The following is a 16,307-nucleotide window of genomic DNA, read 5'->3' as shown; positions in this document are numbered from 1 at the left end:
CACAAGCTTAGTGAGGTGTTAAGATTCATAAGACCCGAATCAACCAGTATCTAGAGGAAACACTTGTTCCCTGTATTAGTGACGTTGGGACTTTGTTAATGCAGTGGTTGTTTTTCCGTCTGTCTTATTGGTAAATGGTTGCTTGCCTTTCATCTTGTCTGGTGTCTTGCTCAAAGTGTGGTCCATAGACCATCATGTCCTGGGATACATACATGCTCAGGCCCCAGCATATTCCCAATAGGGACCACTTTGAGAAGCCATGTGGCTGATTTGTTTGTACAGAGAACTTTGGCAGCCACTGGTCTGGTGAGTGGAGTTTACATTGTTTTATGGGGTAAAATCTCAGGGAAATTAAATCTGTTTGGTTAACTTGTGTGTCATGTTCTTTAAATTCTTTTTCGTGATGTCCATAATCCTATCTGAAGCATCAGGTTGAGACACATTCATTTGTCCCTGTATAAGTGAAAATTACCTCCACATTGGTTAACTTGGAGATTCCTGGACATGGAGCGTTTGTGAAGGGAGCCTTTCCACCCACTCCTAACATTCCAGCCATGGATAGATACTATGGGACTGGCCTGTCACGGACCTGCATGTTCCAGAAGGCATGGCTTTCCCACAGAGCAGAAGGCACACAGCTCAGTCTAGAGAAAGTAGAAAAATGGAGACCAGGGAGCCATATTTGGAAGACTTTAGCCATAAGCTAAGTGACATGAAGTGTGATGTTGTGCCTAAGTGTAGCCGGCCACCGGAGGAGCAAGATAATGTTTGTTCTCTATCCGGATGTACGGCTTGACCCCCGAGGTCCAGACACCTGACACCCAGGGTTGAGAATCACTGGATAGAGTCGAGGCAGGGTTGGGGTAAAGCAAGAAGCCACAGTCCTAGCTGAGGAGCTGCTGCCAATGGGAAAGGAGAGTCTTTTTCCTTAACTGGCAGGTCCACCATCTCCTGACTGTCCCACACCCAAGAGTACTTGGCCAGTACAAACAAGACAACCGTTAGTTGGGTGGGGAGGGAAGTGGAGATGGACCTGGGTCACGTCACGGGAGGGGTGAATGTGATGAAATCAGATGCACTGAAATTTTCAAAGAATAATAAAATAAAATCTGAAACAGAATATAGCTTTTTTTTTTTTTTTTTTAATCAAAACCATGGAGCAGTGATAGAAGGTGATTCTAGATTGCAGTAATGGAAAATTTTATTTTTTTATCAGTCAACTGATACCCTTCCATCTTGATAAATAAGAATACCCTCTTCAGTGCAGACACTGGAGGAAAACAAATACAGGTGAAATGAAAGGTGGCAATTGGAGACATGGGTGGGGTCGGGTCAGGGGTCAGGGGTCAGGGTTCACTTCTCCCTCAGCCTTGTCTAAGACTCACTGCTAAGTGTGTGCCCACAAGCCATAGGTTTATTCTAAGGATGAAAGTATTTCTGGAGCTATAGCTAGTGTCAAATCTTACATGGCCTGATTTTCCCCTAAACAGACATCGGGTTTTCCCATCTTCATGGCTACAGTGCTTCCATTTTGAGGTGAACTTCTTTACCCTGTCTCACAACTTTACTAACAAATTTATTCTTTTGTCCCAAGCTGAGAACTTTCACCTTCACCCTGACAGGCTGGCACTTCCTAGCTTCCCTTTGGCAGATCTAAACTGCATCCCATGCAGAAAGGGCTTGGAGGAGCTCAGACAATGTCTGCGTGTACAGTTGATATGAAGGCCAAGATGGCGGCTAAGTCCTAATACATGAGGAACAGCCTGGGTTACCATGGAGACAAGGCACAGAGTAGAATAGAACAAGTGTCCATCACTCGGTACAGAGTTGTATACATTTAAAACTCATGTGTTGTTTCCAGACTCTTCACCTAACGTATTTCATACCTCAGCCAGAAATAACTAAAATTCCACAAAGAGAGACCAGTTATTTAAGGAGGGGACTGCTCTATTCCATTCCGAATTGATGGCATTTGGGGACATTAATTGTTTGGTGTGATAGCTTACCTAGCTGAGCCGGTTCCAAACTTGGTTGTTGACATAAAACTTGTATGAAATGCTCAAGATGGCCGTGGTATTTCCATGTCTGGTTGTGGTTCTGCTGACACCATGAACATTTGTCTCTAATGTCAGTTTGTTCTTTGTGGCTGAACGTTGGTCTTGCTTCAGAGTCAACCAGTCAGTGGTGGCCCTGACAGGGCAGGTGTTCTTCGGTCACTGTCCCAGCACCTTCTCTTTGCAATGAACAGCATACTCAGTGTGCCATGGAAGTAACTTTCTAGCCAAGCATAAGCACTTAGAGATGCTCAAGATGAAGGAGGAGGCAACTGCCTGCATGTGTGGTAGTCACATGTCCCATTCCATGAAGAAAGCATACACATTGGTAGGTTCATAGGAGACTTTATAAACTCGGCAAATCATTCCAGGAGATTAATGATGGCTGAAGGGGAAGGCAGTGCTTCATATTCAGAAGCAGGCACTAGCTCTGAATCCTTTAAGAGGGTCTTTTTATACATAAAATCAAGCAATCTGGTGTTATTCCTATGATGAGATATTATGAATAATGCATGAATTATAAATGATATATAAATGGATATGAATATAATCGAAGGGTTTTCTTATTCTAAAATTCTTCTCTTTCACAAACCACAGTCACCACGACTTGTCCAGGAGAAACAAGAGTCAATTCGACATGCTTAAAACTGGTGTTTCTGAGGGTGCTCTGGGTTTAAAACTGGTGTTTCTGGGGGTGCTCTGGGTTCCTTGGGGCATCGTTTGCTGCAGACATGGTTGAGACGTTTTTCATCAAAAGACAATTTTTTTTCCTTTAAAAGTGCACGTGAACAAAAGATCTGTTTGGCAAGCAGTTGACCCAGATGCAAAGACCTTGTATTGCATAAACTAGAGGGAAAAAAAAGGATTTATGTGCCAGTTCAACATGAATTAAAATTGCAAAACTGTAAAGAGTTGCAACCCGGTAAATAAGGACAGCCACCGTGAGATAACCTAGGACAGAGGTTCTCAGTCTTCCTGATGCTGCGGCCCTTTAATGCAGTTCCTCATGTTGTGGTGACCCCTCCCCCCAACCATAAACTTATTTTTATGGTTTCTTCATAACTGTAATTTTGATACTGTTATGAACCTCAGTGTCAGTATTTAATATGCAAATATCTGGTATGTAGTACCTGTAACAAAGTTCCGTCAAGCCCCAAAGGGATTGCAATCCAAAGGTGGAGAACCACTGGCTTAGAGTAAGGTTTCCAAAGCCATGGTCTTCTTGAACAAAAAGGCAAAACAGAGTCTCTCTGGGAGTCTCTGTATTCACATAGGAAGGTACTTTAAAGGTGGATACCTTCCCGTACATGGTCCATCAGTGACGGTCATACTGCAAGAAAGTAGACCAAGTGGAGTGTTAAAATAGTGGCCCTGCTTGGCTCCAGGTGTGCTCCACTTACATAAGATACAAAGTTGTCACGGAAACAGAACAGGACACATTGAAGTTGCATTAATGTGTTAAGTGCTTAGCAGCTAAAGCAACTGGGGACTGTCTACATTGTCTACACACAGTTATACCTGGACATGTAGCACTCAAGGACTCAGCTGCTGTAGGTACCTGTGCAAGACCTGTACAAGGCAAAGCCAGTGAAAATTCCAGCATGGATGGGAGGCGCTCTCCTGGCCTCAGTCCTTTCTGAGGAGCTACTGGCATGTAATAGCTGCTGGGAGATAGAGACTGTGAGGCTCTGGCTATCAGTATGTGTTCCATGTTTCAGTGAATGGCCACACAGCCATGCACATTGGACTGGTCAGTCAGCACTATTTGGTTCTAGTGGGTTATCAAAAAAAATTAACAACAGGGGGAGGAGGAGGAATTGTTAAGGGAATATTTAATTGATGAGGATGTGGCGTTACAGTGGGAAATTGAGAGGTGTGTATAATCACTATTATATGCATGTATAAAATTCTCAACAAATAAAGCAAAGATACTACAAACAAGAAGAAAAAACAAAACAAAAGCCCAGGTCACCAGTCTGAGTCCTAAGTTTGCCTTTTCAGCAAGGTTGGGGCTGTCTACCATCCATCTCTTATATCTCCTTGCCCTACTGTTTCTGCATCTTTATTTCTAAGACAGATGTTATGAAAGATGTAAAAAAAAAAAAACAAACAAGCCTCCTGTTGGTGTTCCATGCCCTTGATCCCAGCACTTGAGAGACAGGGAAAGGCAGATCTCTGTGAGTTCCAGGACAAACAGAACTACACAGAGAAACCCTATCTTGGAAAACCAAAACCCACTAGGCATGTCTGCTGAGCATATGTAGATTTGTTTATCCAGTCATTTCCCCCTAAACACAGAGGGGAAACTCCTGAAGGAGCATGTTCATTTTAAGTGTTAGGGGTCATCTCAAGATCAATAAGTATACCAAGGACATGCTTGGGTTCTGTGTAAACTGCAGCATTTTATACAAGGAACTTGGGCCTCTGCAGATTTTCATGTCCTCAAGGGGTTCCAGAACCCATGCCTTAGTGCTGCTCAGGGCTCACACATAGTGAGTGTCATCAGTCACTTCTTCTTGACAAAGCAGTATTAGCAATGTGCACTTCAAACAGATACCTATGATGCTGTCCTTATGACCAGTGTTGAGATGACAGTTTTAACCCACACACACAGCATGTGAGAAGGCACAATGAATTCTTGGCTACATTTTTTTTGTATAAACAACCTCTCCCAGTCCACAGAAATGGATTAATGAAATCCCATCCCTGACATTTGGAGGCATATACACAGAGCACACACTTCCAGAATAATTGGATTTGGTGCCAAGTCTTTTTCACTTGCTGACATCTCGAGAGCATCAGCTGTGGTTCTTGCATCTAGGGCCGTTCGCAGAGTCTTACAATGAACACAGGAGCTCTCAAAATTCTCCACGAGCTAGAGAGCTCTCACTGGGCCAGGTGAGGTTTGGGCAGGAGGAGTCTTTCACCAAGGACTAAGCCTCAATTCTACACTTCAGACGCTTACATTGTTACTGCCCTTGAAGAGTCTCATGTGACTGGATACAAGTAATCAAAAGAAGCAACAACAGAGAAAAGACTAACATCAAATGTATTTTATTGACTTTGTCCTGAAATTAAAAAATAAACTGATAATTAAGATTAAAACTACTTGGGGGGTCATTTTCTAAAATTTATAGCATCATATTTAATATGACATTTTCCTTAGTGAATTTGGGGTCTATTTAGCCCAAAATGTCACAACATTCTACTTCATATTTCTCACTTCAGTTTCAGAAAGTTATTATTTTTATAATATTTATTAATATAGAAAACCAGTAAAATTATATGTAGGTTATTTCCAACTTCTGCCTTCCAGAATTCATAAATTATTAATATGCATAGTGATGGTATGTTTTGGAAAATAAACATCATAGCATTTTATGAATTCTATTTCTATAGTAAAAAATTACCTATAAATGTATAGATTTCTTCTCAGAAGGAATACATGGCTTATAAAAAAATAGTCATTTAAAACAGAGATTGTTTTTGGCAGAGTTTTAAGTGTATAGCTTTCCAATTGTGTTTTACGTGGCTTCCCATGGATCCATCTTGGACTTCTGGGGCAGGACATGCTCTAAGTGTGAATTAGTTTCAGGCTCATGTGATAGCCTAGCAGCCTCCAAAGACAGAAACACAAGAAAAGTCACACTAATTGTAGTGGAGAAGGAGCCACAGAACTGCTCCTATGGCTCACCTAGGCATGTCTTCATCCTCTGCCCTACTTAAGTTCATTGTCACCTTGACACACCCTAGAGTCACCTGGGAAGAAGGAATCTCAGTTGAAGAATTGCCTGGATCACACTGGCCTGTGGCCAGCCATGTCTGAGAAGACTGTTATTTCATCTTATACTTCCTGGTCACGGTCCATCCCCAAGAGTAGTCCGGGCAAGAACTGAAGCAAAAACCAGCTGGGAAGGTGACCAGCTTGCTTTCAGCTTCATACTTAGCTTGTTTCTGTTTACAGCCCAGGCTAGCCTACTTGGGATGGTGTGGGTCACAGTGGGCTGGAGCTTCCCACAGCAGTCACCAATAATAAAAAGCAAAGGGCCCTTCCAAGCTACTTTGTATCTTTTGTTGTGGTGCCAAAGGGGCTCTGGTAACAACTATAGTGCTGCCTTCATTTAAAATGTAACCCTGGGAAAGTGTTAAAGAATGAACTCAGAAAACACAGGAGAAGTCAACAAGTCTTCAGCTTAAGAGGCATTGGTTTACTGTGATGGTTGTGGCACAATTAGAAGGTGTGGCCTTGTTGGAGTAGGTTCATCACTGTGGGTGTGGGCTTTAAGACCCTCATCCTCGCTGCCTGGAAGCCAGTATCTGCTAACAGCCTTCAGATGAAGATGTAGAACTCTCAGCTCCTGCACCATGCCTGTCTGGACTTGATAGTGGACTGAATTGCTGAACCTGGAAACCAGCCCCAATTAAATATTGTCCTTTATAAGAAAAAAAAAGAGACATTGGTTTAAATATGAATCTTTATTAACAAATCTGCAGCTTAAGAGACATTGGTTTAAATATGAATCTTTAATGATTGCGTCCCACCGTTTCTCTTTGCCATACTCCTAAAAAGTACTCCAGAGAAGAGAATCTAATTTTTAATGACAAATTTGGGTCACTACATTATCAAAAGCGAAGAGGTAACCAATTAAAGACGAGTGCAAAAGTGGGGATTTTTCTCCAAAGAGCTTCCTCATCCAAAGTCAAACCCGAAGACCCACATTTCCTTCAACACTGGAAGGCAGTTTTTAGAAGCGTTGACCCTCGCCAGATTGCAGCTCCGAATGCACTACAGGACAATTTCATTAAAGCATGTGGCCACAGATCCTTAATGAAGAACCACCTTTCTTTCCTCCCAACACCACACAACATAAAACCCAGGCGGTCACTAGTGGCTGCCCTGTCTACACTGGCCACAATAGGTCCCCACTGCTAGGACTTCTCGAAAGCTGCCACCAAGTCTATAAACACTAAAGGGGCTGATTTTGCCCAAGAGAATCTTTCTGTACCTAGACAAAAAGGGTGTGGTGTAGGGTGGGATGAGGATGGAGATTACGTGTTACTCCAAAGCCATGGAGAACACAGGAATGGACCAAAAGCAGTCTGAACCTCCTTGGTCCTAAATTGTACATGGACTTCCCACCCACACTCTGAGAGCCATGCCGTTTCATCTGCCTACATATTCCAACCTGTGCCCCATTACCATCAGCTGAGGCCTCTGCTAGGGACAACATTCTTCTTTACCAAGTTGTCTATCAAGCCACGATGGGATCTGGAACTTAGGACCCACCTCCTTCACTGAAGCTGACCTTCAGCCCCTTGGAAAAATGTTCTTGCCACTTTTAGTATCATTCCCTTAAAAAAAAAAAAGATCACTACAGATAAACACATTTTTTCATAAATAAATCTGAGGCATATTTGTAATATATTAAAAATTTCACCAGCAAAGGTACGTTAAAATTTTCAAGTTCTGTCATTCAAGTTCAATAAAGGCACACATTTGTTTTTCTTTCAGGCCTTGAAAGAATACATTTACTAGCCAAAAGTCACAAAAGTCATTTTGTGGAACTTCCTTCCTTTGACCTTCCTCTTCTTGGGACAGATAAGCAGCGCTCCTCCTGTGAATTGGTGGCTTGACTCTACTTCCCAAAGAATGCCTCCAGTTAGAGGATTTTAAATGGATTCCATGGTGGATCAGGTTTGAGTAACAAGTCACAACCATTCACCCCAAGTCATCTTTGGCTTCATATCATGGCTTTTCGTTGCCAAGGCGACCTTTCCTGTTCCCGGGTTCTGATGCTCGTCGCACCAACCTTGGTGGGGGTTTGGGTGGAACGTCTTCAGTCAAACTGTCTTCCCTACCCCGGCCAAACCGTTGGTCTTTGGAGAGCAGGGGCTGCCTCAGCACCCCTGGTGTCTGGGTGCCGCCCTCTTTACTACGAGGTGCTGGCGGGACGCTAGGGGGCACTCGCGCAGAACCCACGTCCACCTCGTTCTTCCATTCCATTTTGTAGGCCTGGGAGGCTTTCTTTGAGAACTGATCTGGCAAGAAGCGTCTGGCCCTGGGCTGCAGATTGAGCACAGTGGTTCCGGCATCTGTGTCTGAGTCGCTGCTGTTTCCATCTGTCACAGAATAGAAGAGCAGTGTGGGCAAGCAAGCAGAAAAGAGATAGCACAAGTCACACAGCAAACCCCACTGAGTCCCACCCCTCCTGGGGTGGAGGGTTGGGGAAGGGAGGAGTCAGAAAGCTCACTCTCCCTCCAGCTCAGTGGCCTTGAATATCTGTGTCACTGAGCAGAGCCTGACCGTGCTAATTCTGAAGCACGTGAACTGCTAAATGCATTTCCCCACAGACACCATTTCATCCCCGCAACATTTACAGTGGGGTTGTAGGTGCAACAAATATTAGCAAGTAAGTACTGGGGTCGAAATCTGGTCTGAAATGTTATGGCTCTGTCTTCGCCTGCTGCCAGGATCCTCTCAAAAGGGCTCAGCTCTGTCTCTGCCGCTGACGAGCAACCTGAGAGAATTTTCTGCTACTTAGACTCTTCCTTTCAGCCTTTCAGCTATAATTTTACATGTCGTTTTGTGCGCTATATGCCCACGGAAGGACCCAAGCATCAGCATACTTACTAAGCCCAGGGAGGAAGTGTGAATTAGAGCCCTGTCTGGAGGTTGGAATTCATGGGAAGACCACTGACAGGGACTACCCCTTGCTTACCAGCTGACATGACTAGAATTAAATGTTTCTCTGGAAAACGCAGTGGTAATAAGACAGACTGTTACAAAGAGTCACTATCTTGTCTTTCATTTCCCTGCTCCCTGTTTCTTGCCCCTCCCTCCATTCCCACAAGTAACCTCTTCTTAATGAACTCAAATGAATATACAAAAAAAAAAACAAAACAAAACAAAAGTAAAACAAACAAAAAACAAGCAAAAGTGGTTGCAAAGGGGTCTGAATTGTTACCTCCCATATTTTAGCAAAACAGAATCCTAACATAGTGCTGGAGTTTAACAGAGAAGAGCTCTGTGTGTACATGAGATGATCATCAAACAAGGATGTAAAATCTATGGTCCATTCCATGAAAATACATTAGAATTATAGTATGAGCGTAAATGTTATATATATTCTGGTTTCCAACTTTGTATTTACAGCTTAATAAGTCCACACACAGTAAAAGGATTTGCTTTTTGCCATAATTAAAGGATCATTCTGGAAAACATGGGACTGGATTATTTATAATATGCACAGACATCAGTCAAGTAAGGTATTAGCAAGGCAAAGCTGCCTAATACAAGGCAGCCTGTGGAGGTTCACAAGTGACTGGGCTCATCCTTGGTGAAGGAACTAGACAGTTTTACTTTATAAGCATTTGTAAACAGACCAGAAGCATTTCTGCTCCGGGCAAAATCATTACCTGCATTTGAACCCTTATTCTTCTTCTGCAGCTTCTCAGGAAGCTTTGTGTTTTTAGGTAAGGATAAATACCGGGAGGTGGAGGTGGAAGCCTATAAAAGAAATAGAAAATAGTATTCAGGTGACAGAAATGCCAGAAACTGTCTTCTAGAAGCTGAATTTTCATGACAAAACTAGATTTTAAATACAAAACCCATAGAGGGATGCAGGTAGGCCTATAGACCCTGCCCATCTGAGGTAGGAGGATCAGGAGTTCAAAGGCATCCTTGGCTATGTAGGGAGTTTGAGACCCGCCTGGGTTACATAAGATTGTGAGAAAACAGAATAGAAGTGAAAGAAATACTATAAAAGGAATGACTTATTGTTTTTTTTTTTCTTAAGGTATGTCTCACATTATATTGCCCAGGCTAGCTCCTATCCGTTCTCCCCAAGTAGCTGGGGCTATAGAGCATGGCTCTACACTTGGTAAAAGACTCCTATTTGTTTCATCTCAGGCTATCTGGGAATTGATCCTTGGCAGTCATATAACCAGCAGTGCCAAAGCTTCTTCCTGTCAGCTGGTGAGAGGAACAGCTGAGGGCTCTGCCCTTGGAAGTCTTGTGACTCTGGGGGGCAAAAGTTACCCTGCGCTCGCGGTTCGAGCTGTTGTCCTTCCTAAGACTTTCCCGAAGACTGTGCCGTCGGCGAATCAGGATCTCCTTGGCTTGCCTCTCGCTTGTGTCTGTCGTCAGGTTGTGTCTGTTATATGATAGGGTCTGAAATGACAAATGCATATGGGACGTTTTTCCAAAGAACCCATCAGTTCTCCTTGACTTTTACACCAGTAGGACAAAGACAAAGTGGGAAGCCAGAGTCTCAGAGTTGGCTCCCGGATTTTGAAAGGATTAATTCTTCCGTAAGTCAGTGTGTCTGCTTTGCTTTACTGAAAGGTGGAGGCTTTGTACATTAGAGAAAAGCAATTTAATTCACAAACACCTTGTCTGTTTTGTGTGCTTTAGCCATGATTGACAGCCAGACAAAATCATTTTCAAACACTGTCTCTCCTGAGTAGAGATCAGGGTCATAAGTGTGAGTAGTAGTGACACTTGGTGGCACCAACCCTTCTGTCTAACTTCAGGGCTGTCAGTCACCACCAGAAATTCTTACCTCTAAACAAATCTTTACCTCTCCAGATCCCACACACAGCACGGTTACTGCTTAAGTTCATTTCCTGATAGAGTTGAAATGAACATCTTGGAAGTAACCTCTGTTCTGAAACACATTAGGTCCCTCGGGCCAATAAAAAGGTGACGAGGTTTAGTTTCTACCTCTGTCTCAAGGAGTTTACTATCTAGTTGGACATTTGAGTTTAATAAAACCACAGAAGCACACGCTCAGCCAGATGCACTGCATAAGCCCCATGTGTTATCTGATCTAGAGTTGGGCTGGGATAGTTTGGTTCTTGGCAAGAACCTAAACCTGGGAGGCTATGGATCAGATAACAGGACGCAGGGACTCTAAGCACAGAGATAGTATACCCTGCACAGGGCAAGGCTTGAGCAGAGTCTGTTGTTCCATGAGAGCGCAGTGGGTGGATGGATGGAACGGTGTTGGATAAAGTGGAGCTTGGCAGTAGAGGCCCCAGATTATCCTGGAAACAACGGCCATTATTTTGTTTCATTTTAAACAGGAGGCTGCTGCCCGTGAAAGAGCCACGGAGAAAGGGGCAAAGGAGAACGAAAAGGTGACAGACAAGTGTAGATTCTGAAGAAATGAAGACGATCTCTTGGAGGCTGAGCATGCCTCAGTTTCTTCTTCTGTAAAAAGGAGTCAGCAATAATGGGAGTCACACCGGTCACTGTGAGGGGCTCCAAGGACTTAACAGAAGCTGTGTACTAAATGATGCTTGGCAAAGGGCAAGACTCCTGGATGATTGGTGTGTTATTAACATATCATTTGCATATTATTAGAATAGGGTGTTAAGAATGGAAATACAGTGAAAGGAGCTCAAAAGACACAAAGTTTTAGCACTTTATGAAGATTTGATACATTTACAGTCTAAGCTATAAGTTTTTTTTAAATGTATTTTTATTTGTATGTGTGTGCTGTCGCTGTCTGTAGATGCACCACAGGAGGGCATCAGATCCCATTCCAGAAGGTTTTGAGCCACCGTGTGTGGTTGCTGGGAATTGAACTCAGGACCTCTGGAAGAGCAGCAGGTGCTCTTAACCGCTGAGCCATCTCTCCAGCCCTATAAGACTTTCTTCTTAAGATATTATTTTATTATCTGTGTCTGTGTCAGTGTGGGGGCGTATGTACTTGTGTGCTGATGCCCAAGAGATGCTGGATCCCTCTGGAGCTGGAGTCACAGGCGATTGTGGGTCACCCTGCATGAGTGCTGGAAATACAGTCGAAGAGCAGGGTACCCTCTTTACCGCTGCTATGCCCCCAGACCCACACATACTTTATAGTACTTTAATATAAAACAATCAATTTACTTGTTGATACCTGGTCAGCACATAGCCTTTACCTCTAAAACCAAAGCATCAGCACCCCTGGGCCTTTGATTCCTCAGCTCAGGTGTCTGGGAGATGGGATTTTGGGAGAACAAAGGTAGATGACCCACATGACACTCACCAGGACAGATAATCTATGGAGAAGTTTATCTGTGAAGCCCATCTGGAAAGCATGTTTTTAGCTAAAATTAAGCATTTGGATGCATAAATTTTTCCTACCCGCTGACGGATTTGATAGAGATTTCTTGATAATATCTCTCTAATTTCATCCATTTCGCCTGGCGTGAGCTTCCTTATTTTCTCTTCACGGCAGTCACTGTAAATGGTTAGGGAAAAGTATGTTTTACCTTGTGGAGTATTTTAGAATCATTAATTCTTGCTTTAGCATTATATTTTAATCATTACTTCAGAGTAAGATTTTAGTTTAAAAAGAGCGATTAGGAATTGCTCAATATTTCCAAACATTCTGAGTATTTCTAAAGTATTCTGTTTTAGAATCATTACGTTTCTAAAACTTATCTCAGTGATAAAATCATTTCTGTTAAGTTTAACTGTCCATGAGGTTCCAGAGTCAACTATTACATCATGTTTCCCCCATACCCAATCTCTTGTATTGTAGCCCAGGCTAGCCTAGAGCTCGCCCTCCTGAGACCTTGGCTCCAGACACTGTGACTGCAGGTACATGTTGCCACAGCCTCTCATGTGATTAGCTTTTTTAAAAAAATGACCCACAGCGTTATCTATTCATCATCCCTAGCAGAAAGTAAAGCAGAATCTTCAGTTTCAGTGGAAATTTAATTAGCACAAGTCCAATTATAAATCTAATTTAATTTATTTATCCCCATCCACGGATTCTGGATTGAGTTCTTGCAGAGTGACACCCAAGTCTTTTACAGTCTCTTATACTCCCAAGGTGTCTCCAATGTTCAGCCGTGGCTGGGAACCTCTGCATCCAGAAACCATGTGTGCTTCCCTGAGTGTGAGTACACTACTATGAATGCTCAGTAAGGAAACAGATGCATTCTGGGTATAGTCATAGGGGCAAATCTAACACACCTTGAAAAGAGTCCACTTGACAAAGCTAAGAGAGCTATAACTCACTTTCAACGGTTCTGAACCTCCCATAACTAATTTGACAAAAGCACAGACACCCTAAACATGACAGTATTTTTGGACTTTCAATTTCCAATATAACACAACATACAGCATAATGTAACCTAAGACATGACAGACATACTATATACCCAGGGCTCTGGTGATTAACCAGAATCTAAATCTGTTTTGAAATCTTAAACTATCAACCTGGGATTTACATCAATAATACTATTACTATATATGTTATTATATTTTATTATAATATATACAGTATATATAATATATACAGTATATAATATGTAATACTATGTACACTATATATGCTACAATGTATATTTAATAGCATATGTCATATATGATACACATTGTATAATATATACATCATATATATATTAAGTATATATACAACACATATATATATTGTATAGTATATACTATATAAACTATATACATATATCATGTTATATACTATAATGTATATATTGTATATTACATGTTATATTATATATATTACATACTACATATTACATATCATATATCAAATATCAGATATCATATATCAGATATCGTATATCATATATCATATATCAGATATCAGATATCAGATATCATATATCATATATCATATATCAAATATCAGATATCAGATATCATATATTATGTACATATATTGTATGTTTTATATATATCACATATCATATATCATGTATCATGTATTATGTATTGTATATACATATATTGTACATTATATGTATATATATTAAATACTATATTATGTATTATACATTATTTATCATATATACGTATATTATATACTATAATGTATATATTATACACCACATGTCATATATCATATATTATATATAGATACATACATTTATATGCCATATACTCTAATGTATATGTTATATATGTTTGTGATACAATTATGTATATATTATACAATATGTATAATATATATGTTATAGATCATTTGAAATTTAAATATATCACATATATAGTATATCTCCATGTATACAGTATATACATATGTATTCTATAATGTATATAGTACAGTGTTACTATATAGTACTACTACTACCACAGGCCTCAAAACTCTACCAGTCATACTTATATTACGTCTGCTTCCCTTGACAATGTGGTACTCACTTGAGAGATGCAAACGAGGGGACAGTGCTTATCATTCCTGTCTCTGCCATCTCAATAGCATGTTTTATCTCAAGCTTTTTATACAAGGACACGATGCTAGACTTGGGTTGGTTTTCCCTAATCAGAAGCTTCCGAAGGTATTTGTCATCAAATTTCTTAAACCTGCAAATAAGTAAAGTCAGAGTTTAAATTTTTAAATTAATGAATATCTCACTGAACAAGAAAAATGCTCCAAAGTAAAAACTTAGTAAAATTGCACTAGTATAACCAGATGTGTATTTTTATATATGCTTTTTTGTATGTGTATATATGTGTATGTATATGTATGTATGTGTGTGTTTGTGTGTGTGTGTATATATATGTGCATGTATATATACCCTTTATATTATGTAATTAAAGAGCATCCAAACTCTGAGTGTTCAGATTGGAACTGACCTCCCTGCCCTTCCCCTGGCCTCCACCAGGTCAAGCTCTTTGACATCCCATGTGATCTTCCTCTTCTATATTCCACAATATGGGATGAAGTTCCTGTGTCCAAGTCCTGATACCTCGTGCGTCAGACTGAGACTCCATTTGGAGATGTGGTCTTCACAAACATGACTAAGCTGTCGTGATGTCATTAGAGTGGGGTCCCCTCAGTGTGACTGCCACAGTAGACAGAAAGGCATCCTTAGACATGGACACTAAAGGAGGCAGGAGTGTCAGGAGCCTCAGAGTGCAAGCAAAGACCAACACCTCCTTTCCTTCCAGCCCCCAAGGTCAATAGTCCCTGTTAACGTCCTGTGTTTGACTTTATATTCCTCATAAATGTGCGATAACCCATATCTGTTGTTTAATCCTCCTACTGTGTGCAGCTTCAAGATGCAGCCCTGGCTAACCAGCATTCCATACCACTCAGTCCACAGTCACTTTTAAGTTCCATCACCAAAATATATACCAAAGCATGGTCACTTTTCAGCACCTCTAGTGCCATCATTATGATCCCAGATCTGCACTTTGACACTGATTTGGGCACCTACTAGGTCTACTTGCCCCCATAGTTTATTCTCAACACAGAAACTAGAGCCTCTGGAAATGCCTCCTGAAGCCATACTTTCATGGTAGAGCATGATTCTGTCCTGGGCAGTACCACCTCTTGTAGTCAGGGGTAAAATTAGTGTTATAAAGATTCTCCCCATCTCTCTATCTCCAGTGAAGACTGCTAACCCAGGCACAGTTTAAACCTGTGTATTATAAACATATCAGTGGGCTCCAGGGCCAACAATAGCTTTCTGTCATAGTCTTTATGACCTTGGCATTTTCCTGGTCACGGCAATCAATAATGTTCCTTGTTTAGGTGACTAGTCTACTCCTGACTTAATGACCAAAGAGTTTTAAACTGGTACAGCGACTGAAGAGACTCGCCATGGAATCCCAGATCCTGCACGCTCACACCACCTCAGGTGCACACCATCATGCCTATGATCCAAGGTGAAGAGGAGGTAGATGACGTATGTCCTTATTTTACCCCGGCCGTATGAGACAAGCTCTGGCAGGATCAGCTGGAGCAAGAACAAGCCCAGCCCAGATGAGCCCAGCCCAGTCCACTCCAACCCGCACGGAGCTTCTAGACTCACACGGGTTAATAATACATGACTGCTATTTTGATCAGCTGGCTTTTGTGGATGCGGTTACACAACACCACATGCCAGGGTACAAGTGGAACAATAGCCAATAAATATTTGCCGCGAAAGAAATCGGTTTATAACATTGATTCACCATCGACCCAAAGAGGTTTATTGGCTGGCACACCTGTGCCGTGAGGGAAACCGATGTTCACCCACATTCTTGGCACTGCTCCTTTGTTCTGAGTGCTGGAAGGCACTGAATAATTAAGGAGCCACCCTGAAGGCGCTGTGCTAGTAACCCACTAGTATGCAAAGGCCGAGCCTACTCTTTCCGATGTTTGCTTTGAATTTGGTGCCAGGCTCACGGAGCCAGGATTCTCCACAGTAATACAAGGCCTCTAGCGCTTCTCATGTGACTCTTATTGCTTTAGATTTTTACCGGAGATAAACTACAGGAAGAGTGACAGGGATGGGCGGGGCAGCTGCTCTGTC

General features: G+C 41.8%; 1 protein-coding gene across 1 annotated transcript in view; it reads right to left on the bottom strand.

The window, feature by feature from the left end:
* Positions 1 to 6,521: 6,521 nt before the first annotated feature.
* The window catches only part of SLC9A2 (solute carrier family 9 member A2), a 77,591-nt gene continuing 67,805 nt past the window's right edge, over positions 6,522 to 16,307 (bottom strand). Inside the window, exons 8-12 of the mRNA XM_080917363.1 lie at positions 14,209 to 14,370; positions 12,184 to 12,280; positions 10,093 to 10,224; positions 9,471 to 9,561; positions 6,522 to 8,174 (exon numbers count right to left, since the gene is read on the bottom strand). Coding sequence (XP_080773489.1) covers positions 7,801 to 8,174; positions 9,471 to 9,561; positions 10,093 to 10,224; positions 12,184 to 12,280; positions 14,209 to 14,370 — 856 coding nt within the window. The 3' untranslated portion in view covers positions 6,522 to 7,800. The remainder of the gene's footprint in view (positions 8,175 to 9,470; positions 9,562 to 10,092; positions 10,225 to 12,183; positions 12,281 to 14,208; positions 14,371 to 16,307) is intronic.

Source organism: Micromys minutus, assembly GCF_963924665.1.
Source record: "Micromys minutus genome assembly, chromosome: 5".
NCBI lineage: Eukaryota > Metazoa > Chordata > Mammalia > Rodentia > Muridae > Micromys > Micromys minutus.
The sequence above is the reverse complement of the archived record's forward strand: the minus strand, read 5'-3'. Positions and strand labels throughout refer to the sequence as shown.